This window comes from Serinus canaria, chromosome 3 (genome assembly GCF_022539315.1).
Source record: "Serinus canaria isolate serCan28SL12 chromosome 3, serCan2020, whole genome shotgun sequence".
Taxonomy (NCBI): domain Eukaryota; kingdom Metazoa; phylum Chordata; class Aves; order Passeriformes; family Fringillidae; genus Serinus; species Serinus canaria.
This window is the reverse complement of record NC_066316.1, coordinates 87,950,312-87,975,775: the sequence shown is the minus strand read 5'-3', so window position 1 is coordinate 87,975,775 and position 25,464 is coordinate 87,950,312. Positions and strand designations below refer to the sequence as shown.

Here is a 25,464-nt window from a genome sequence, read left to right as displayed (position 1 = left end):
GCACCTTAATAATTGAGGACAGAGGATTCAGTTTTTTCAGGAATTTGGTGATATTGGCAATTTTGCCATTCTTATTTAAGGCAAAATATTGTTATGCTTTCCTTTCAGAAACGAAAAATATAAGTTATTGTAGCAGAATGGAAGCTTAGGAGAGTTTATAGGTGAGGAATCTTAGAGTGCTTGGGCTGAAGGATTGCTTTGGGTGTGATAGTGTCAGAGATACTTTGCTAAGAAATGTGAAGACATGGGCACAGCCCTTCTAATTACACTGCATATGTCTTCCAAACTGCTATATGCTCCTGTGAATTGGTATTTGAAGCTCACATTTAGTATTTAAAATTTAATTCTTATTATCACAATCAGCACCCTTGGTTTATGCCTGATTGAATCTGCATGTTAGTGTTTTTGCACTGCTTTTTATGGTTCAGATGGACTCTTATTTACTTTAGTGTGTTCACTGAGTTATAGAAATGATCCCAGTATTTATCACAGAAATAACTGATGCATTACTTGAGGATTACTTTAAAGATTATTTTTGAACTGCTAGAAGACTCAATAGCTCTAATCTGTTTAAATACAGAATTTTAGTTTGTGGTTTTTTTCTTACTGGAGAGTAAGAAAAAAAAAAGTAAGAGATCATTTAATTTTTACCCTGAGAAATTTCTTTGAATATGGAATCAAAACAATAACACAGAGATAGCACAGAGATGGGTAGATATGAACTTGTTTCTTTCTTACTATTTCACCTATGCATTATTGAAAGCACTGAAAAATTTAGTGGTCTATCCATGTAGTAATTAAATGTCTTTAAGTAAAGATTTGAGAAAATCACATATTTTTACTCTTCATTTAGCATTCTGCAACCTTATTATGGAATTTTCCAGAATTGAATAAAAGTCTTTCAAATATGCAAAGAGGGGAAAAAATGCGATCTTTAAAGGGCAGATCACAATAATGGATTTTTTAAAAATAAAAATATGTATGAATGGCATATGATTTACATAGAAATATATTATTTCCTTATTATTTTTTATTTATAGTCATTGCTTAGTCCTGGTACTAATAAAGACTCAATCACTTTTTCTTCCCAGTAACTTATTTAGCATCTGAACATTGCCCACAATTACTGGGCACAATTTTATGAATTTCTGGTCAATTATTTTGGAAAGGTGTCCAGGAAAAGATTAGAAGGAGCTATTCTGATTAGTTAAGATATAAATAACAGCAAGTAGTGTAATGGTTCAATTTGATTTTTCATTTACCTTTTGGTGTTTTAGAAACAGAAGTTGATTTTGATTCAGAATTAGACAGTTTTCTGTGAGGAAAAAAAACTCTTTCACTGCATACGTGTGGAGAGAGGAATTTGGATTATTAGTTCTACTCCTTGTTTTCTCAGTGACCTTGGACAATTGTTCAATATTTTGTAGTATGGCTTCCTCACTGGTAGAATGAGACAGGAATACTTCCCTCCCTGGGGTGTTCTGAGATGTAATGAATTGTCTGAGCAGTAAGAGAAAAGTGATATGTGCTGAGCAGAAGACCCAACAGAAACCAGACATAGCTTCAAAATGAGAACTCCTAGAATGCCTTTCCTTAGACAATTCAATTTGTGCTGTATTTCTAGTAAGCCTCCATAGAAAGATGGATGGAGACAAAATACTACTTGCAAATGGTTGGAAAATTTGTCCTATACAAGCTAACGACTAATGCTCAGCTAACTCTGACAAATGCAGTATTTCAACCCAAAAATTCACACAGAAAAGGTAGCTGCACTTTTCTTGTGTCATAATTGGACAAGTATATATTATTTTAGACAAAAATGCAAGAACAGGCTTTGGGTTTTGTTTTTTTTTTTCTTTTTAAGAAGAACATGCATTTTTTCACTCACTCTTCTGGTCTCTTTTTCCTTATGCTTGCAAAATACACAGGATTTTCTGACTTGACATCTATGCATTTTATTATTTTGTGAGAAGAAGTGACTCTATCAATTCAGAAACGGTGCCTTTCTTATTTGAAATTTGGAGTTTTGAGAAGACAAGGAATGTTTTCCAAACACAGGCTCAAACCAATTAAGCTAGCTTCTACCATTCTGAGTACCCTTTATTTTACTAGACCTACAGTATGAAATATATACAGCTTAAAAACTAGAAATGAATGGAAAACCTTGTGGTTTAACAGGCATCAAACCTACTTGGTGAACACAGCCACAGCTCTTCAAAAAACCCCACTACTGCCCCTATGCTTGAGAGCACCTTGTCTTCAGGTGGGCTGATAATTTAAACTGCATGGCTGCTCCAAATTTGTGTAAGGGTTGAGAGTTTCCCTGGCTTGGGAAAAAATATTTCTTAGAAGTTTTCAGCCACTTTTGTAGAGAACACCTGCCACAGACAGGGAAGGAGCAGCATCAGAGTACACTGACAACTAGTGTGGGAAACTGCAATGCCAGGAGGAATAAGAGTGTTATCAGTGTTGTTGTGAGGTGAGTGTGAATGTTACAGTGTAGAAGGAGTTTTATTTTTCATTTATTTTCAGTAGAAATTAATTTTCTATTACTTTATGGTCATGTAACATGAAGCATGCAGTTATATACCATATTGGAATGAAATAGATGCACATCAATATTACAGGACTTTTGTCTTAGATTCTTCAACTCTATGGTTCCCATGGTGCAGACAGTGAAATTACCATTTGAAATATTACATAGGAAAGTTTTGCATGATTTACTTATTCTTATTCTGTCATAGAAAATGATTTATAATTCAGAAGTAATAGAGGAAGCACAATAAGTTGCCATAAATTAAAACCAGTCTTGTGCTACATGCAGAATTTTTTTCCATTTTCGTAGCATAACTGGACTACAAAGGTTTTAGAAGACACAGACAGTTAAAAGAATGTGATGAGTTTAAATATGGGACTTTCTAAAGAATTATAGTCTACTTAAAACACTGATTTGACAAAACAGCAATAACTCTAGCATCATCCCCACATTAGTCATCATAGCTGAATTCAAAATGTGCTCCTTTCCCTGCAAACTTTCAAAATCATGCTCTTATGAAAATCATAAATCTCCTCTGAGAGAATGAAAGCCACTTGAGATACAGCTAAAGTGATTCCTCCAGTAAAAGAATTGTTAAAATTTTGCAGAAAATCAAGAAAATGCTTTTGTCAGTTCATTCTGTCCCACAGTAGGAGTGCTGCTATCAGTAAGTACAGGAATGATTGAAATAGAAGATTAAAGGAGGGCAATATATTTGGTGTATCTTCTGTCCATATGCTGTAGAAATCTTCACTGCCTCCTGTTTCCAGTGGAATAAAAAAATTGAGTGCTGTACAGAAAGACTCAGAATCACTTCTGAGTTCCCAGGGCTGGGAACTGAGCATCTTCCTCAGCAAGAGACCAGATGCTTCAATGAGCCCAAAATATAGATGGTCATGCAGAAGCATGTCACACTCCTCAGAACCATGGCACATGTAGCAAGGTTGTTGGCAGGGACAGTTTGGGGGGCATGAAGACACAGGTGCTCTATCAATATTAATATTAGCACACAGTGCACACCAATAGAGATGAACTGCAGAGAAAAGCAGCTGACACTGAGGACCTGATATTCAAAATACAGTTTCTATAGGTATTTCTCATTTCACACTGGTTTGAGCCTCTGGAAGTGAAATCTCACAAACAGTTGGGATTGCATCTAGTTTCAAACTAAAATTTATGTACTTTGAACCCACTCAGTGATGGGGAAAGAAGACCCATAAATGCAGACAAGTGGTGAATCTGCTTCTAAAGAACACTCCTGCTCCCGTGCTAGTGTAGAAGTGCCCAGCATGTGCTGAAGACCCAAGCCAGGTGCTCTGTCAAGACACCAGAAAACCTCCACCACAGTGGTACAATCTGTGCCTTTCTGCATCTCAGATGCCTAGTTAATAATAAGATGAATTAGGAAGTGGTTGGAAAGTCAGATCCAGAGGTAGTGGTCAATGGCTTGGAGTCCTGATGGGCATGAGTGACAAGTGATGTCCCTCAGGAGTCCATACTGGGACCAGTATTATCTAACACCTTCATTAATGACAGAGGCAAAGGGATGAAGTGCACCCTCAGCCAGTCTGCAGATGACACTGAGCTGGCTGGTGCTGCTGACACACCTGAAGGACAGGATGGCATCCACAGGGATAAGGACAAGTACCAGAAGTGGCCCTGGGGAATCTCATGCAGTTTAACAAGACCTGGTGCAAGGTTCTGCACCTGGGTCAGGGCAATCCCTGGTATCAGTCCAGGCTGGGGGATGAGCAGATTGAGAGCAGCCCTGATGGGAAGGACCTGGGGATAGAGGAGAGGCTGGACATGAGCCTTTTGCACTCATAGCCCAGAAATCCAACTGTATCCTGGGCTGCATGAAAAGCAGAGAGGTCAGCAGGGTGAGGGAGGTGATCTTGCCCCTCTGCTCTGCTCTCGTGAGACCTCACCTGCAGTGCTGCATCCAGCTCTGGGGTCCTCTGCACAGGAAGGACATGGACCTGTTGGAGTGAGTCCAGAGGAGGCCACAAAGATTAGAGGGATGGACCATGTCTCCTATGAGGAAAAGCTACAAGAATTGGGATTGTTCAGCCTGGAAAAGAGAAGGCTTAAGGGTGAACTAATTGCAGCCTTTCAGTATCTGAAGGAAACTTACAGGAAAGATGGAGAGGGACTTTTTACAAGAGCATGTAATGACAGAGGAAGAGGAAAAGGCTTCAAACACAAAAAGAGCAAGTTTAGATTAGATATTGGGAAGAAACTATACTGTGAGGGTTGTGAAGGACAGGTTGCCCAGAGAAGTTGTGATTGCCCTATCCATGGCAGCATTCAAGGCCAGGCTGCATGGAGCTCTGAGCCACCTGGTCCATTGACAGGTGTCTTCATCCATGGCAGGTGGGTTGAAACTACATGATCCTTAAAGTCCTTTCAAACCCAAACCATTCTAGGATTTTATTATTCATTCCATGATGATTTTAAGATCCAGACAGCAAGGAAAGTTTTTTTTGTATGTTGCCATAATATTTTCTAGGAGACACCAAATGTATACACTCAGGTGATATAAATGAAAAATTTGTGCACATTAGTAAGACTTTGTTAATCTGTGTTGGTAAAGACATTGTTTGTAATCACAAGCCATGTGAAGTCAAACACTGTAATGATGAGAATCAGACCTTATATCATCTCTCACATCTGCAAATCAATCACTATGAATTATCTGAGCACTTGATTTCTTACATTTGAATATTTAAATGAGACTAGGCTAGGAAAAAAATAGGGCAAGAAATCCTCAGCATGCTGAGCTTAATGAATATTAGGACCAATGATCTACAATACCAATGAGGAAGGACCTCATTACTTCCTCATTACTAAAAATGAGGAAGGACCTTGGACTCAACAGCTGAAAAAACTTTGTATCTCCATCTGCAGAGCAATTGGTATGAAGTGCTTTTTCAAAATTCACAATTATTTTCTCTGTATACATTGTGACATGGCTTCATTTTACTTTGTCACTGCCATAGAGGGCTGATTTCACACTAGGGTGGCAGTTCCTTGAGTTTCTCCACGATATAAGCATGCTTATGTCATTTAATGAAGTATGAGAATTCATGTCCCCTAATGTAGCATCTCTTCAATCAAGTTCTTTATCCAAATTCTAGAGGTTTGAGCCCTCCATACATGCTTTCCTCTGCTTATTTCATCATGATACACTTACTTTTACTTGTTCAGCAGAAACTATTATTGTTATTGTAGAAAAACTTAATTTGCTAGATGAAACACTTTATAGGACAAACAGAATTAAAAAAAAAAAACTATATAATAAAAGAGTAGTGGAATATTGCTGTACATTTGTAGTTGCTAGCTATAAAGGTCTATAAAGAATTTGTTTGTGAAGTGCCATCTCTGTAGAGGATTTCTCAGTAAACTAATTGTTATAACAGTTACAAAGCTCTTATATGGAGCCACTGGCAGGGAATTATTTGTGAAATAGTTAAATCATTGTGACAGCATTTTACAGCTTAAATGATGTCTTACATTAAAAGGAATTACACCAAACAGTTACACTCTCCAATTTTAATTAAAAATTGAATTATCCTAAAACTAAGTACCCAATTCTTTACAGACTGGAGTAGAATATGCATCAAAAAAATGGTCATTTAAGAAAATCTAAACAGCTGAAAAATTTTTGTGAAGACAAAAAAATATTTAAATAATGTCTCCTTAATGCAATGGCAGAACATTCAGTAAAAGCCTTGCAAGCTTCTCCTGAAAAGCAGCAGTAATGTGACTGGATTTCATTTATGTCTTCCCTTTTTGTGAAGGTGGCAAGCTACAGATTAAACTTTCTAACTCTTGCCTAAGGCCTTTGGCAGATGAGGTTTTCCTAATTTAATTGTGGTGGTTTAGGGAGTTATGGACTTCAACCTATCCTTTCACTCTCTGTCTAGGGTTTCTGCTTTTTCAGTAATAGCACAAGAAGTCTGAGTGTACTGGTCGTTCAGATACTGCAGTTCATGACCTGACATAAAAACATAATGGCCATAATTTTCAGGTAATACACAAGGCAGGATATGCACCAGGCTGTGAACTGTGGCATCTGACAAGAGGCACTCTCACTGCTGGGGCAGTCTCCTTTTGGAAGCTGGGGCTGAAGCCTCTTGAACCTTCTGCAACAACAACTGGCAGAGCTCACTGCTGGAGTCTGCAGCCTTTGGGAGAGCTAAGACAGAAAGAGCCACTCATAAACAAAGTTTGGAATGCTCTGATCAGTACAAAGGAGAAACAGGAGTCAGATGAAAAAACAGTGAAGCAGGTCAGATGTAATGAATACAGCTGCTTGGTTCTGCCTTGCCTGCAAGACATATACTCTTCTCTGTTATCTCTCTAATGTGGCCTAACACAACACAGTGCTTGAATCAAGAATGCTGCTTCCTCTAAAAAACAAAAAAAAAAAAAGCCAAAACAAAACAAAAAAAACCAAAAAAAAAAAGGAAGAAAAAGAAAGAAATGAGAACATGAATTGATAACAAAGGGCTTTTTATTTACAGTGGTCCTTTCCAGGGAAGATGCTTTTTGGAGTTGGGCACGGCATCACATATAAGCAGGAAAGATTCTTAGTTACCAAAATTTAGGTGTAGGCTTTATCCTAATTGATTTGTAAGACAAATAATTAAATTCATGTTTTCACTAGATATCTCTTCAGATGACAACAGTGCCAGAAGGGAAACCACAAAATTACTAACGTATGATGAGAGCAAAGAATATAAACCTTTTGTTCATAAATTATTCCAATTTCATGCCATCTCCCTTAAAACATAAGCATCAAGTTAACACGACACTGTTACCTTAGTTTATACAGGTATCAAAACCTTCAGTGACAAAAGTATCATAAATGTTTGTTGAGTGTGATTAGAGGCGGGGATGTTTTACATTTTTGAAAATTTATACAGTACTTTAAATGACTGGTCTTTTATTTTTAAACTGCCTTCTAAAAATATTTCTTTACAACTCACATGAAGAAGCCTATAAGGGCTACATTCCCAAGATTTTCAGGCATATGTCCCAAATTCATGTTCTTCAGCCTGGAACAGTGATCCTCAAAATTCTCTAGCAGTAGCTGAATAATCCTGATCTTATAAAAAATTTGTAGGAATCTCATAACTCCTGAGTACTGTATTTCCATGTGCTCAGAGACTGCTGCAGGGAATGCTTTGAAGTGTCTCTACTTTGATTCTTCTGAGAGACTGGGTGACAAGCATGTAAAATCACAACACAGCTTAAGTGTCTAACTTCATGAGGGGGTTCTGTACTGCAAATTTTCATTAATGGAACATCCCTTAATCATGGAAAGCAGTGTGATTTTACATACATCCCTGATCTTCCTATTGTCTTGGGAGAGGCCTTGGCTGGATTTGGAGGTGATGGAATTCTTATGAACCTTCACAAAAGAAACTGAGCAAGGAGCTAAGGCAGTTAAGGTATGGATTTTACAGCACTGAATACTGTTTAGGAATCCATCTTGTCCAGCTAATGACAAGTGACTTAGATTCCTCCTTGGTTAGTATTTCCATCTAATCAGAGATGTGAACTTCCTGAGAATTAAATGGTGTTCAGGTGGGCTCTGCTCTGAAACACCCCTCTAATTTTTGCAACCCCACTGTGAAAAATCCATAAATACACAGATCTTATGATCTTCTGAGGAAACAGTTTCCCCAATCAGAATTCCCCACAAGTTCTCTCAAAAGGAGCAGAGAAGAACCCATGAGACGTTAACCACCTACTACTTCTCAGGAGTATAGATAGCAAGGAAAGTCATAGCAGGCAGCTCATTTATGATACTATTGTGCTCTATACTTGAGAAGCTACAGAGAACTCTATTTTATACTTTAAAAAGACTGTAAGTATCAAGAAGCATTATTATTTCATTGAATCTACTTCACGAAAAATGAAAGAAAACCTTCTCAGGTTTAAAAACTGTCCTCCCTAAAGGTAAGTTGGAAGCAAGAGGATGGATGGAAGAAAGCAAAAAAAAAGCCAAGCTTGTAAATTTTTGATAATTCAGATATTGTTATTAAAAAGGATAAAGGAGAAAAGATAAGTTGTTGCATAAAACACCTAAGAGTTGACAAGAAGACTTTATTCATGTACCATTTGTCTGTGGTCTTATTCAGAGTTTGGGAGAATTTTGAATTACAGAGGTGTGCCAGAAAGAATTGTAAAGGAGGAATATAGCCTTGTTATGGAAAGCAAAACAAGGTGTGAAATGAAATTCAAATGAAAGAAAAACTTAATTTCTTAAAAAAAAATGAAAAATGGTGAAAAATGAAGGGGCAGCTGATTTAATACAGTGGGATGGATTCAGGAGACTCACAATGAGTCTCCTGAATCCATCCCATTGTATTAAAACATCCTGAAACAAAACATCATGAAAATGTAGAGAACTGGAAACAGAGAATTAGGGTAAAGTTAGGTGAGGATGAGAAGGGGTGATAGATCAGTTACAGAGAGAACATCAGTGTATGCAGCAAGAACTCAGAAACTGAGGAAGTTAAGCATATATTCTATAGCTCTGTGTACTCAGATTACCTCTTCAGATAAATAGCAGTGACTTGGGAATGACAGAAGTTCCTGCACATATTTCCAGGGCATGAAATTGGCAAATTTACTGATCTCCTAAGCAGGTGAACCAAGAGCAGCATAAACAGTTATATATAAATGTATCTGCTATCAGGAAGTAGCAAAATTGCAATTTAAAGTATTATTTAACTTTATTTCAGGTTTTTGATAAGACTCAGATTTTTGTATGCAAATGCCATCTCAGATAATAGTTCAAGTGAAAATCAAAGCAAGTCCACAGTTATGAGCCATGTATTTTAAGCCTACCAAAGGAAACCCAGGCATATTGGGTTTGTTTCAGCTGCTGAATGGAAAACAAAAAAAAAGGAGCTTCATGCAGAGCATAAACTTAGTCATGATGCCACTCTGTGAACATTTTGTAAGCCTTAGCTAATTAGTCCATTCAAAATCCCTGCTGGGAAAACAAGTAATATTCTTCTAGTTTTACAAATGAGGGATTGGAAGGAAAGTGACACTACTTTAAATGTCTTGCCCAAACACATGGAGATTCAGCATGGTGGAGTGTAATTAAAAGTTAAACAGTGAGTAATTCTTACTGCTGAGCCCAGACCATTCTTTTCTGCATTGCCTTAGCAGTGCATTCAGGACAGCAGTGGAGAGGGGGATCTGTAGATGGGAGGAAGGATCCTCCACTACAACTATTAAAAATGTATATGCAAAAGGGAAGCAGAACAAAGGGTAACTGAACCACTCACACTAATATGGATAAGCTATTATTATTACTTGACTACCACTGAAAATGTGCTTGACTGCACATTGTATCATCCAAATACATTGTGAGAACTGATTATACAAAAAAATAAATTATTTCTGATTATGCAATGCAATCATTTTGACAACATCTCACTGATGTCCATTTCTGTACCAATACAAAGGAAACTGCAAGTGAGCATTAGTGACATTTGCTTCAGAGCTGCATGAATAAAATTATTTATTTCAAGCAGCAACCCTTATATAACCCCTTAGTGTAACTTTCATTTGCAGCATCATTTCCATCAGCTCTCATTTTCACAATGCTGTGGAAGTCACTATGTAGACTTAGGATACTTCAGAAGCAGTAAATCAGGCATGAAAGCTCTGCTGAATATTAGGGTTACTCTTTAAGCTGACTTGTTATTTCAGTGAAAATCTCTGAGTGAGATTCACCCTGCCACCTCATACAATGTACTGATAATTATGAATAGGAAAACATGGGCTAGGCTCCAGTTATTGAAATATATCACTAATAGCAAAAACCAGATCTGGAAAATGATTTGTGCTCATGGGAGCTTCTCTTCCTTTCACTTCTCTTCCTTTCATGCCCCCCATACCCATGAGGTGGAACTGTTCCAGCTCAGACACAGAGTCAGTGGGGACGTGCAAAGACTACAGCCCTCCCTTTACTAATACTGCCTGGTGTGGCACGAGATGCTCCTTTATCTTGGTGCAGGAGGGGTTCCCATGGTGATACAGCACCCTCTCCTTCTTTCCACTTTGATTAAATCTGTATTTCTAAATCTCACAAACCTTGCTAGTTGAAATGATGCACATGACAACAGCAGATACATAATATTGTTAGCAGATAAATAATATTGCTGGCAAATCAAGCAGACTGGAATTTAACACTGTGAAAGATATTCAAACACCAATAGAAACTTTTGTGTTGGTGTTAAACTGACCTGTGACTGTGAGTAACTGGCTTTGTAATTTTGATTGAAATTCATCAATCTAATTTTCTGGTCCTATGTCAAAACTCACCCTAAAGTTACACAAATCTATTTTGCTTGGGCTTTGAAAAATGAGAGAAATAAAGAAAAGTGTATGGAAGTAATTTCTGAATTGCCAGTGACAGATATTTTCCTTTGATTTCACACTTTTGCAGAAGATAGGAGAGACCTTACCGTAGCTGTCATAAGCCTCTTCACTTGTTCCATGACCATAGTCATAATATTCAGGCACACTGTAAAAGATTCAGATAGCCATGTCACTATTATTGTGGGTAACCAAGTCAAAACAAAAACACAGCTCACAAAATAAAAGCCATTTTAACACTTTGACATAGCCCAGTCCAGCTAGTTTCAGGCATAGGGAATATTTAAAGATATGAAAGAAAATGCATCAGTGACAATAAAAGCTATTGTACAGTATATTGCATTTCTTATCTACTCAGCATAAAAAACCAAATTTGATTCTAAATATGTAAACTTGGAGACGTGACAAAGACTGAGAGAAATTCTATCTGCTAAAATGAAGTCTGAGAAAAGACCACTGTATTAAAGGACCACTGTTGTTAAACCAACAAAAGGGCTTTAATCCTCATTTACCTGAAATTCTAAACATTTATGTGTTACCAAAATCAGTGGGGTTTTGTTTTCACAAAGCTGACTGTATTGTACGGTGTGGAACCTGTAAACTTACTCAACTTTACCAAAAACACTGACAGGTTTCCAGCATTGATCCTGAAGAAGAAGCATGTCCCCACTGCCTGTAGAGAGAAATTTGATTCTCCACAGCCTTTTTCCTTATGTAGTTAATGGACACCCATGGAAAGTTTTATACAGTGATCAATAAAACACAAATTGAAATGAACGAGGGTCTATGAGTGCAAAATCACACTTAACAGTCTCAAACTCACTTTTTCACTGTTTTAAAAAATTATGTATAGTCACATTAACATGGTATAAAAATATTTCAGATAACAGTTACATTCTGATAATCAGCAATTCCCAGCTATTATGTGGAGTGGGCATCCAGAAAATTCAGCCTCTGAGACATAATTACATTGAAAGGGTATTATTCACATTTTTGCTTCACTGCTGTTATTATTTATAGTTTGCATTCTGGTTTTGGTACCAAATTCAAGATCAGGCTACTTCTGTTCTCAGGTAACATGTAAGCACACAAGAATCAGTCTCTGCCCAGAAAAATCTGCAAACTTCATGAACTCCACTAGATTGTATTTCTTCAATCTGCAGGGAACCAAACAGAAAATGTAACACTTTCTCTGTTGATAGTTTGTAGTTGTTGTTACTTCCGCTTCTTTTTCCCTGGACACCGTGTGAGATAGACTCTTGCAAAATGAACAGAAGCAGGCAAGAAGCTCAATATTGCTATAATTATACCATTACTGCTCTGGCCATTTTCCATATTGGATTATTGTTTTAAACATATTAGTTTACACTCGAGAGAGAAGCTTAGCTGACAGTGGATTGCAAGTAGAAATATTTCAGAAGTGCAATAGAGATAAACAAGCAATCTATAAAAATTATTTTCTTAACCCAATTTTAACCTTGTTCACAAACAGACTGTAATCAGATTTTTAATTTCTTGAACTTAATAGCTATCCATAACTATTACTGGAATAATTTCTGAGAATTATTCATGTTCTCATCTCACTCAAGAGCACTGACTGCATGTCTCTGATAACTGACAGTCAAGCTGTTTTGACTTGGGTCACATCATCCCCCAAATGGCTACAGATAGCTCTCAGAGCTTTTGGCTACAAATATCCATTTATTTGGTTTTGGTTTTTGCTTTTTAAAAACTGAAAATGTAACTATAGCTGTGTGCATTAATTCAGTAGTTTAGTCAGAAGTCATTCATGTGAGTGAATTACAATGACACCAGTATCGGAGAGATGAAACTGATTTTCTAAAGCAGTTGCAGAAAATGGACATAAGAATAACATGAATGATATTAAGTTAACACTTCAGTGAAGACTTTTCCCAATGCCAACCAAGCTCTACAGGACACAATCGTTGTCAAGACTTGTCAGATAACGGAAACCATCCAGCTGCTTGAAAATTAATTATCTAACTATACAAACCCTCCTACTGAAATGGTGCAAGAAATAAACAGGAAGAACACATCATTTATTTGTAGAACAAAATATTCATTCTGTAGTATTTTGCAATTATTTTAGTAGCCAATTAAATGAAATGACAGGATTACATAGGATGAAGTAAAGCAGTGCAGCATCAGGGTTAAATCATTTATCCAGTCATAACTACAAAGCTCATGAAGAAATGACTTGCAGTGTTCAGAACAGACACATGACATACCACCCAGCTCTGGCAGACAGCTTTATGAAAAACTAATTTTAGAAGCTGCATTTTGGCATATTGCCTGCTTTCCTGGCTAGAGAAGGGTGTTGGACTAGTGAGTGGTGCTAAAAGAAAAGGAACACAAGAACTCCTATCTTCTGCCAACAGATAAGATGCTAATACTTCTTCTGACAGGTTTTTGCAAACCAAAGCAGCTGCCTCCAAAGGTTAGCTTTAAAAGGAGGACAATCCAAAGGCCAGTAACTTATCAACAGCAATCCTGCCTTCAGTGATCACTAATGAGGGCCTTGAGCTATTACCCATCAACATAACATCAAGCAGAACACAAGACTTGCAAGAGCAGGTAAAAGATTCTTTGCTACATTATTGGTGTTGTACGTTTTTATTTGAGAAAGAAACATACAGTCATAGAGATAATAAGGATGTGAGATAAAAATCCTTTAGTGAACATTCTGAACTGAAATACACTGTCAACAGAATACTAAGTTGATACACAAATAATCATAAAATAAGAAACAATCTGTATTACAACTATAAAAAGGAAATCATTTGTTACACACTACGTATTTGATGTCTGTGAGCACAATTCTTAACATGTAATTCATCCTGAAAACACGTAATTCATAGCACAATACATGAGTGTCATAGTTCTCCAACTTTATTTCCCTGAATAGAACATCCTTTTCATAGATTTGAGCCAAAATGGCATTTCAAATTCCTTGCCAAATCATATTGAAAAGTGTTTTGAAGAATATGTAAGTGAATAAAACTTATTTCTTACTATGAAATACCAGACCTAAACTCATATTTTGTGGGCTAGACTGCTTATCCATTCATCTGCTTTATTTTAAACCTCTTTGAATAGTCACTATAATCTATTATATGCATTTAGTTGTAGACATTTTCCTCTGTTTTACAGCAAAATAAACAATGGGTGATATTTATAAAAAATTTGTGATAGACTATGGCTTTAACAACTTGATGTTCTTTTTTTAAATTACTGAACTACAGAGAGAGGTAGTTCAATTTGCATTATGGCCAACTGAGAAGGAAGCAATCAGCAAATGCATTCAGCATAAATAATACTTGTTTATATAAATTTATAGTTCTCAGACTGTTCCTGGAAAATACAGTGATCATGAGCTCTAGAAACCACTGATTCTCTTGGCAGTGCTAATTGGAAACAAAACACCATTATCTATCATTAGCATTCATTACTTTCAAGCAACATGAAGTGTAATTTACTTAAAGTACGTGCACCCATCTGAAAGCAGGATGCAATGCATTTTATAAAGCAGACAGGATTAACTCATTACCAACTTTTCAGCTTTGACTTCACTATACTTTAACACTTTATTTCTGAAACATAGAGGTCTCAATGTACTATGACCAACACTTTAGGAACCTTCTACAGGTAGCACTCATGAAAAAATTTATATACACAGGGGTATGTATCTTTGAAGTAGTTTAATTTGGTTTGTATATGAGAAACTCTGATGTTATTTTTCTCTATAAGAAATACTTACAACACAGATATATGACCCTGTCCTAATTCCTACTCTATGGCCAAGGAGATTACATATACTGGAAATGTTCATAATCTTTACCTACTTATGCTTATTGTTTTTAACTTTTCATTTTGGTTAATATTTTTGAACATGTTTGTTTTAAAGATTTGAAATGAAAGTTTTCATGAATGGTGATCTGTTCTCTCTCTTCATGTTGACAAAGCTGGATTAGTTTCAAAAAAAAAAAAACAAACCCAAACCAGCACAAGATGCTTGTTTTTGAGAGATAAGGGTCCTTTTATGCCTTCCAAGCTGTATTATCTAGTGCTCCTATGATATGATGAAGGGTCTAGTACAGAGATCTACCATGAAAGATCAAGTACAGAGACTGTATCTATGATGATATGAGCTCTATGATGAAGGCTCAAGTACAGAAACTGTATCCAAATGGCAACCTTTAAAGCCAACAAAGACTTTTAACCTCTCATTAACTGGAACTTTTTCAAACTGGTATTACTGCAAAAAAAAAAAGAATTCTAGTTTGACTGTGTCAATACCCACGGGAAGCCACACAGCTTGCTCAAAAGCCTGTAGAGAACAGCCCTTTAAAGTGGTTTAGGCTGAGAACCACAAACAGAAGTGTTAAGACTGAAGCCACAAAAGCCTGACTCTTGGGTCAACAAGCTACCCAAGGGAAGCGTGATGTTCACCACTCAGAGGTCACTGGGGTTAGGTACAGGAAAACATGACATTAATGAATGGACTGCATTAGCCTTTGACCAATCTCTTCCTGCACCTGCAGGAAGCTGCTGGCAAGAAACCCTGGGTTATCAACATTACCATCTGGCTCCCTGGCTGCTCTTACAGCTGCAGTAACACAAGGCAGCAGAACATTGCAAGAACTAAAGAACAGAAGTACTTCTTGTTCCCTTGAGCTCTTTGGTCGTGTGTGTTTTTTTTTTTTTTTCTTCTGTTTTGTTCTTTCTTTTCTCTCTTTTTGTTCTTCAGGGTTTTTTTTTGGGGGGGAAGGATGCATCTAAGCTTTTATTCTCAAATGTGGTAGCAGACATACAATGAGCTCTCTAAAGCCAAAGCAGAAAGGTACAAGAAAGAGTTTATCTTCTTTAAACATCACTAACGAGTGAATCCGTACAGAAGCGAGTTCAGAAGCCTATCCTAAAAGATCCTAAGAAATGGAAAGTCTTTGAGTAAGACTGGTTAATTTATATTTAGCAGATAATATTTTCCTGTAAAAACGTTTTTTTCTTCACTAATGGTACTTTTTAACTGGTAGAATATATGTTAGTATGAGAGTATTTTATTGGGAAATGTTTGGGAAGAAGCTGGCCAATTAGAGGTTTTTGATAATTCACTGGAACTATAACTCTGCTGTTAGATAATGATTAGGCTTCTTTTGTGAAATACATGAATTGATTCAAACTAGAGATTCAGCTGGTAAAGTTCCACAGTGCAGACTCATAATGAAATAGGCTAAAAACTTGTACACTAGCCTTTGAAGAAGTAAAAATAATTTGAGATACTTCTATCTTTGTGTTGTAGAGATCAACAATGTAGAGTGAACCATTATTGTGGTTTGGGATTGGAAATTTCTGAGGAAGGATTCTCAGCCTTTGACAGTTTGCAATTAGCATCTATACATGGGTACAGATAAATGAACCTTTTTAATTTCTTAGAGATATATCCCAGTCAGGATTAACTTTAGACAAGATTCTTGTATCAAGCTAATGCCCAGGATAGCTCACAAGGACCCCTAGAAGTGGGGTTTAATATTTTAGAGGTGGGATTCAATATTTTAGACAAGTCTGTTTTTCACATCTTCAAATGGATCCTGTGTACTCTTGGTCTAAAATTATCTCCTTCTCTCCCTATATAATTTCTGTTCAGTAATCTTTGGCATTTCCAACTTCCAACATCAATAAGTGGTACAATCAAATATTCAGTTCCTGTGCTAACAGGATGCAGTCTAATATTACTGCAGTTGTTTTATGTAACACTGTATTTGTAAAGCTTCTCCCTCCTACACGAGGGAGGGAGTCAGAAGGATTTAACACACAGTTGGCTGTGAAAGAAAAGCTGCTTACACAAAGCAGTAGACTTCTGCCTGGAAGAGAAGTGAGCAAGATCTGCATTCACGTGAATTACAATATATGAAATTTTTACAAAATTATACCTCATAGTGGAAATACGTGAATAAAGAGATAATCTTTCTAGGAAACTGAAACTTACTGGAACATTTTTACTTAAAAGAGTATTGTATCTATAGGGAAGATGACAAATCTTTCGAATAAAGGAACTTACAAGATTCAAACTTATATCACATCTATAGTCCTTTACTCAAATACTTCTTTAGAACTAATGAAATATGGTGAGCAGTTTAGTGGATAAGGTCTCCCTTCTTCTGAAAACTCAATTTTGATTGTATCCAACATTTTTACCTGAGAATAATATCTCCATTACCATACTCCTGGATTTTTTTAGTACATTACAACATGCCTGAAGTTTAACTAGATTCAACTGTCTCCAGTATTTTTGTATGTTTGATTTTGCGCTACTGAAAATACGAATTTAAAGCTATTATAAACAATGAAGGCAGCAAAGTTATACAAGCATAGGATTGGAGAGACAACATAATTGCAAGATGACTTCGGTTTCTGAACTTTTTGCAAAGTATGAAATACAAACCAATCTGCCATTTAATTTCACATGGCAGTTTCTATTTATCTAGTCTAAATTCCACTGTCATTTTCTACAGATACAGAATTATGACTAACTATTTTAGCATATAATACCAAATGTCTGCAGAAACAGTATTTGCAGGGAATGATGCAGCATTTTAGGAATCCTAGACAGTTTTAGAGGAAAAACTTTTCTCTAGTTCAGACTAGTGAAATTTGACTCAACTTTTCTCATCGAATCAAATAAATGAGAAGTGGCATTTGAAAAGAGTTTCTGATGATGAATGCCATAAGCAGATTGCTGTGAAGATACATAAAATGTCATATTCTAGGCTTCCTGCCTTGATTGATTTCAACAGATTGGAAATAAAATACAGGAAAATCTTTATTTATGGACGGGCGGATATAAGCACATCACCAAAATGAAATATGACAAAATATAAATACAATGCAAAGTGCCTAAAAAGTGAAAGAGTGAGTAGTAGAGAAAATAATAATGAATATCAAAATTTGAAAAGAATCAGTGTAACTATGCTACCTATTGCAGCCTCTACTATATTTATGTGTTTATGTATTTTACTACATAGTAATATTTTGATAGTGAGACAGAAGTGTGCAAACCTCTGTTTCTATCACTAAAACATTTAACTATGTGATAATCTACTAATTCAATTAATGTTTGTTTCCAGTCTTGTCTAACCCTTGTTTTTAAACTAAGGACAAAATTCTTTCATTAACTATGGTTAGTTCACTACTAATCTGCTGGAATTTTTCACAAAGCAAGTAGCTGAAAACAGTGGGACTTCTAAATAGAGTACACCAAGGAACATGTACACCCAGCTGAACCTCATACTGCTGTATTTACAAGTGCACTAGTTTGTTACTTTATTTGCACCACTGCTTTGAGAAACTCATCTTTGGAAACAGATGTACATATAGTACCTTGATATCTGGAGGTCAAGCAAGGATAACCAGAATGAACTGGAGCTCATGCAAATATATCCTGCTGATGCAAGTAATTCTTTCAGATACACCTGAATGAAATACCCTTCCTAAGTAATTTTTCAGCATGGCTGTGCACTGATGTGATTGTACTGTAAGTCACATAAGTGACATGGACTGAACTGTGGTCCATGTTGTACTCCTGCATATCAGATCAGAAATAAGTAAGTGATTCCTAAAGCTCTGCTACTAGCAGCCCACACTGCAGAAAAAAGAAGCTCTAAACACAAGCTTTACAGTAGATAACATGAACTTTGAAATAGAAACATTAACCAGGGAAAACAGTTTCTTTTCAAAGCCAAGAACTTGTCATGTATTCAACTTGAGTGACTAAATATGCTCTTGAAATTTTCTGTGGGTATGAGTAATTAGAAGAATGTAGCACTTATTACAGGGTGAATGGAGAGGTATTGCTACAAACAGATAGTTACTGGGATAAAACTACATTGATATGGCTATAGTATCTATTTTCCACAGCAGCATAGTGGGCATAGGCAGCATTTTTGTCCTTTTACTTCTGTTCCTAGTATTGAGAAACAGATGCCCAACTGAACTTAGCACAGTGCAGTACATAACAGTGCAGCTTTAGGTATTATTGTACCTTTTGAATTAAACACAATTCAGTGTGATGAAAGGTATCAGTCAACTTTTCTCTGTTACTGCACCTTTTTCTCTTCTTCAGTCCTCTAAGATAATTCCATTTTAGCAATTATCTAACACAATGTTTGTAATTCTTCAAATCTTGCAAGAACTACTTAGAATTTATTCCAGATATACTAGTGCCATTTTTCTTTATGGTAAAGCTTAGATTCGGTACTATGATTAACATCTTAGAAGGGAAATTTGGAGATGACATGGCCTACAATATGCAATTCCAATCAGAAACAGAAGTTTATTTCCTCAGCAGATGCAGGATGGGTTTGAAGTGTGAGTTTGACAGACCAAAAAGCAGTTCTTTGGCCAAAATGATCGGCATACCAGCATGAAATGTCTGCCCAGAGGACTGCTGCCTAAAGCATTACATAACTTATTTGCAAGATTAACAGTAAATATTTTGCCAAGAATTTCTTCAAGGTCCTAAAATTGGGTTACTGTTATTATTATTAGTGAGGCTGGGTGCAGACAGGCATGAGAAATGCTTTTTACCTGTGTCATCCTGCAGTCACAGCAAGGATGACAACATGCCATCACAAGGCCTATACTGCTGTGGGATGGAATCTGTAACAGCAACGTTGTGCACTATTTTCATCTGTCTTTTATCACTGAATTATTTATTCTTCTTGTCAGTATGTTATGGGTTTCCTGATATTTACAAGTCTATTTACAGGGAGTCATCAGCCCTTCTTTCTTTAGACAGCATACACTGGCGACTCATATAGCTGCTGAACTATGTTTTTAACAAAAGCCATACAGAAAAAAGGCAGAATAAAAAGCCAGGCAGCCAGACCTGAAAGCCATTGCCAATATACCATTTACCTGTTCACAAAAACCAGAACGGATCGATGGATGACTGCTCATGCCAAGCATTGTGGAGCAGGGAAATATTATCAAACTCAAATTTTGAGCTTCATTGATAATCCTTGGCTTCTTTTGCTCCTCTCTGTTAGACATCACTGTTTACACTATGTATGGCTGGATAAATTGGCCACAAGTGAATTAAAGAGAATATACCCTTCCCGGTCCATCCCATGACCAGTCAGTCCCAGCTTTCCTCAGTATCTCTTATGGCTGTGAGACATGGTATCTTTGAAATGAAACTGTTGGTGCTGGCAGAGACACAAAGGTTAATGGAGATGACTGAAGATGTGGTAGCAGAGCTGAAGATGGCTCTGTTGGGCACCACGATTCATCAGCAAATGATCCATTGTCACCAAATTATTCTGTTAGTCTCGGCTGCGAAGTCTGGCCACACTTTGCACATGGGACAGTCTGATCCCTAACAACCTCCGAGTAGCCAAAGAGGCTGATCTTCTACATCTCCTCATGAAACTTAGCATCCTTTTCTTCTGGTGATCTAGTGATCTCAGCCCATGAATCCTGGACAGTGGTGATAGATCAACAGACTTAAAAGTTCCTGGTAAGAAAATCAAAAAGTGCATTACATTTTGGAAGCTAATAGGATTCTCCTACATTTTCTGTTTTATAGTTGAGTTGGAAATTAACACTTCTACCACTTTGTATATTCTGTCTATTTTTTTTTTTTTTAAATAAAGTTGCCAGACTGGAGGTTTGAGAAGTACATCTAGCTGGCACAAAGGTTTTGAGTGTCCTCTGCCTTACTTTCAAATACACAGAGAATAGTGTATGAACTTAACAACTACTGAATATCTCTTAAGAGTGTCTGGACAGTCAGATATTCTTATCAGCGTGAGCCATCTTCACATTATATGGAAGGGAGGGGAAGAGAGAGGGAAACAAGGTCATCAAGAAATTCAAATTACAGTGCATTATTGCCCATGGCAAGTATGTCAGATATGGAGTTTTCTCCTGCCCACTGATATGGTTGTTTCCTTGTTCTTTTTGGCATTTGACAAAGCATTCATTGTAATTATGTTAAAAACTGCATTTTGACATCTGTGTGAAAAAAATTCTAAAATGAGTAGGGTTTCTAAATGTCCTCAGAAAATGTGTAGTCTTTCACAGAATCCTGCAAATAAATGCTTACAGACTCAGTTGGGAAGGACAGACAGTTCATTTAAATTTGTCCTGATGTTCCATCTTGTGTTCTGGGTTGTCATTATGGGACAGGAACATAAGGAGGGAAAAACTGGCTTTACAAATATGTCTTCTGCTACTTAAAGCAAGACATACCTGCATGCAATATAGACTGTCATAACCCATAATTCTCTTATTTCTAAAATATGTCTCCCCATCTCAATAAGGTACAGGTGGCACTTACCATAGGAAGAGTCCTGCTTTTCTCTTTCTTCAAGTTGCTTCTTTGCTCCATGTCAAAGTGTGCTTGAGATGTCTCTTAGCTTGTTCAGACATGCAGACTTACTGTGGGTTTCATCCCAGCCTGATTCTGAGACTCTGTCATGACCTCTTCCAGAGGTGACCCCCATCCCCCTAGTTTCAGCCTAAAAATCAGACTGCTGTCATGAAGGACAGACAGAGCTTTCTGTCTGGAGAAGTTAATCAGATAAGTCCATAAGAGAAGGACCTATACCAAGTGTATTGTTGGACCTGCAACACCATCCCTGACTTTTAGTACAAATTTCTAGAAAATTCTGCACTAAAGTACTGTGGCTGCATTTCTCTTCTCTTCACAGTGGAAAGCAAGGCACAACCTCCCAAGGATATTTTCTGGGAATCGCAACGAGTAACCTCAGAGAAAGCAAAAACAATTCTTATCTCGTTTCCTGCACCTGTGTTTGTGCAAAAGTAGAATGCAAAATGGAGATTATTTACCCAAAGTGATGGTGTTCCAAGCACATGTGCAGACTGTTGGTCAGCAGACAGTCACAAGATTCTGGGCAGTTGAATTGAGTGCTTATGTAGATTCAGTTTAGATGTAGTGTGATATAGTACAGAATAATATAGTAAATAAAGTAATTAATTAGCCTTCTGATATCAACGGAGTCCTCCTCATCATTTTGTCCCTGCTTTAACTATGAAGTACAGCATCTGAATGGTCTTGGGGATTGGTAATTGTGGTGCTCCTTCTACTAAACTATAATCCCATGTTGCAGCACTGTACATGTGGATACTGTGCTCGTTTTCTCTGCTGTTGGCAGAGCTTAGTTTGCAAAATTCTAATTCTAAATTCAGACATCTTGGTCAGCAAAGGACTAAGGCTCCCTAAGCAGTATATATGGGCAGAAAGACTCTGGCAAATGGGAAGTAGATACAAGGTATGGAAGACAAAGGCAGGGGTAACAGGGGTGTTGGTGGCAGGCAGGCTGCCCAAAATCTATCTTCAGTCTGTGCATGGGGTAGGCAGGGGAACAAGAGGAATTTACTATGATCTCCACTCTAAAGCACACCGAAGTCAGCCTGAGCTCAGACCATCCACCCTGTCAGTACACAACCCTCTACCCCAACATGCTCTTTTCGAAGCAATGAAGAGAGTAAGGCTTGGCCGACATGCACAGCAAGACAAACAAACAGACTAAAGTATGTACCACTCTAAGAAATTCCACATTGAGTCCCTAATAAGCCATAAAAAGCAATGGGAAACTCTGGCCTTTATATGAACACAAATCTTGGTAGTCTGCATTAAGCCACTAACTGCAATTGCTTCTCATCTCATGCTTCAGAATTTCAGTCATTCCCTGCAGAGGGAAACAATGATAATTTCCTGGCTGAGCACAGACACTGTTGGCAAATTTTTGTTAATTTTTTCCCCTTAAATGACACAGCGGATGAGATGAGTAAGTACTTTGGAGCAGTACTAGTTATCTTCTTTATTAGGTGTGCACATGGCATGACTCATATGACTGGGCTAAACTAAAAAGCAAGATCTGAGACTTGGAGAAAACATTTTGAAATACACATCTAGCCAAACATTTTGGGTACGCTATTTCATTGTATTGTATTATTTTTCTTTTTTGCTCAGTAAGCGGGCATTTCTATGAAGGTAAATGGCCAACAAGATGCAGAAATACAAATTGTGTATTTAATGGTCCTTTTGTTCTTTAGATCTTTGAAACAAGAAGCATGGAGCTCTGAAAGTGCTCTCTTTGAAATCAATGGGCTACTTGAGGCAATAAGTACCACTCAACATGGGTAAGTATGACCACATGTCTTGTCATATATTTCAAAAGGAAATATTTTAGTTGCAGATTTTAAACAGATTAGGTATCCTGGAGGTAACTCCAATTAGTAGAAAACATATCTGATGACTAAACTTAATAGCTGTTTAATTGACTAAATTATGTGACTACAAATTTTCTCTCTTGTACCAAATTATCACTACAAGTTCTAGCTGCATTATAATCCACTCCTCATAAAGTTGATATATTTGTCATTTAGTTGTCTGGGACATCAACTTGCAAAGAAATTATAGGTTAATTCAGATGTTATAAAGAAATGTCATATCAAGATATTTCAAACTAATTATTGTTTTTACATCAGAAGCAGTATCTCCTGTGACAATTCACTCTTGTAGCAAAAAAGGAACTGAATTGTTTTAAAAAAAATTGAAGTACATTCGACAACAAGAATACCTACCTACACAATGACATGACGGGTGCAGCTAGTAAAGTATAATTACTTGAAAGTGTTAAAGTATACTTGATGGGGTTCACATTCAGGTGTGACAAATCCTTTTAAATATACTTCACTGGATATAAAAATACTTATAAAGTATTTTTTATCCACTGAAGTATCACTCACTACAGCAGTTCTGAAGCTGAACATAATTCTGATATTTACATCAGAAAAGCATTCAGTGAAAAAGATGGCTAAACAGAAAACCAAGTTTAAGGTCCTCTGGCCTTGGGAGTGTAGAACTCTGTATGTATAGATCACTTTCTTGCTCAGTGAGAAACACAATAACATAGTTAAAATCTGTGGCTTTACTTATTAAAATTTCATTTGCCGTTCCACAACCTTACAAGTACTTCCAGCACTGCGTAAGACCTTTTTCTGAATAACTGGTTGAAAGACCCTGTTATCCTTTAGCTTAAAGGTGAGAAAGCTGCCATTCCATATTTAATAAACATGCATGGACTGTCCAATTAATGGCTGAGTGTGTGAGGTGCATGTATTAAAAAAAGAGATAATTTTTGTTGCCTCATTTATTCACACCAATCAATATAAGATGTGAATTTAGCCTTTTCCTATTATTCCACATCACAAGGACAAAAATAAGTTTCTGAACTTATAAATGCTGAGAGTTGCTTAGAAAATAACTGGTTGAAAACAGATAGCTTCAACCCTACTTCTGGCATGTAATTCCCTTCTATAGTTTACCTTGATGGTGGATGCCAACCAGAAACAGGTTACCATCACAAATATTTTTTAATTTCCTTCTGTTTTTTCTCAAAACATTATAAAAGCTGTAAGTATGAGATACCCTTCACAACTTATCATCAGTAAAGGACAGAAAAAAAGGGGACAAATAAGTTCAGAATAACATCAAATAACAAAATGATGTAATCGCTTGTTAAAAAAAATACACTTCATTTGCACCAATTTTAAAAGCATAGCTGCTTACATTTTTACATCATCTAAATCTCTGTATATAAATTTGGACTGCCATTATTACTTTTTACTTCTAAAGTACTCAGTGATTTTGTAAAATTTAATGTGGAAAATAAACCAGGAAATTTACATGAAAAACTAAGATAAAAAAGTGTACTTTGGAGAAATAACGTAAAAGCACAAATTCATACCTTTGTGTTTGGGTGGCATAGCTGTTATCATATGCCTCATAGCTTGGATCATCATATTCACCCCCATATCCATCATCGTATCCCTAAGGGGAAAACAGAACACCACAGCTCAGAGGAGTGATAAATCAAAGCACATTATCAAGCTGTAAAAATAAATTGCATCAACATGGGCATGTCATGTTTGCCCACGATAATGTGAAACATGCAGGCGACTGAAGAGAATTGGGAATTGTGAAGAGAAACCTGTGCATTGCAAGAATAAAGAAATCAGTCACTCATTTAAGAGCTCAGCTTATTCACTGATAAACTGTGGTGCATTGTCCAAACCACAGTGCTTCAGTGGGATCTGTGTGGAATACTGATGAATGAATAATAAAACAAACAATTTCTTAGCAGTTTCTTACATAAGTAGTTCTATAAATACCTATAGGTGAAATGAACAAATGGCAGGTCAAACATACTGACAGTTCTACACTATTAAGAATGGTGTTCTGATAAAATATTAATATTCAGTATATTGAAAAAAATGCAAAATAGCAAAACAAAACACAGCAACCTATGAGAAACAGTATCTGTCAAGCAAGTAATGGCATATGACTTTTAAAAATAACAGAGTAAGCCCTTTACTTTCACTAAGGATCTTACTCTTTTTAAAGGCATGCTTTTCTCGGACAAATTAACCAACAATTTAGTACAGGTTCCTCCCATCTAACTTAAGGTTCCCAG

At 36.7% G+C, this 25,464-nt stretch overlaps 1 protein-coding gene across 1 annotated transcript in view; it reads right to left on the bottom strand.

Annotated features, from left to right (window-relative positions):
* KHDRBS2 (KH RNA binding domain containing, signal transduction associated 2) overlaps positions 1-25,464 on the bottom strand; it is a 307,309-nt gene that overhangs the window by 3,964 nt on the left and 277,881 nt on the right. The window contains exons 7-8 of the mRNA XM_030235769.2: positions 24,739-24,821; positions 11,032-11,090 (exon numbers count right to left, since the gene is read on the bottom strand). Coding sequence (XP_030091629.2) covers positions 11,032-11,090; positions 24,739-24,821 — 142 coding nt within the window. The remainder of the gene's footprint in view (positions 1-11,031; positions 11,091-24,738; positions 24,822-25,464) is intronic.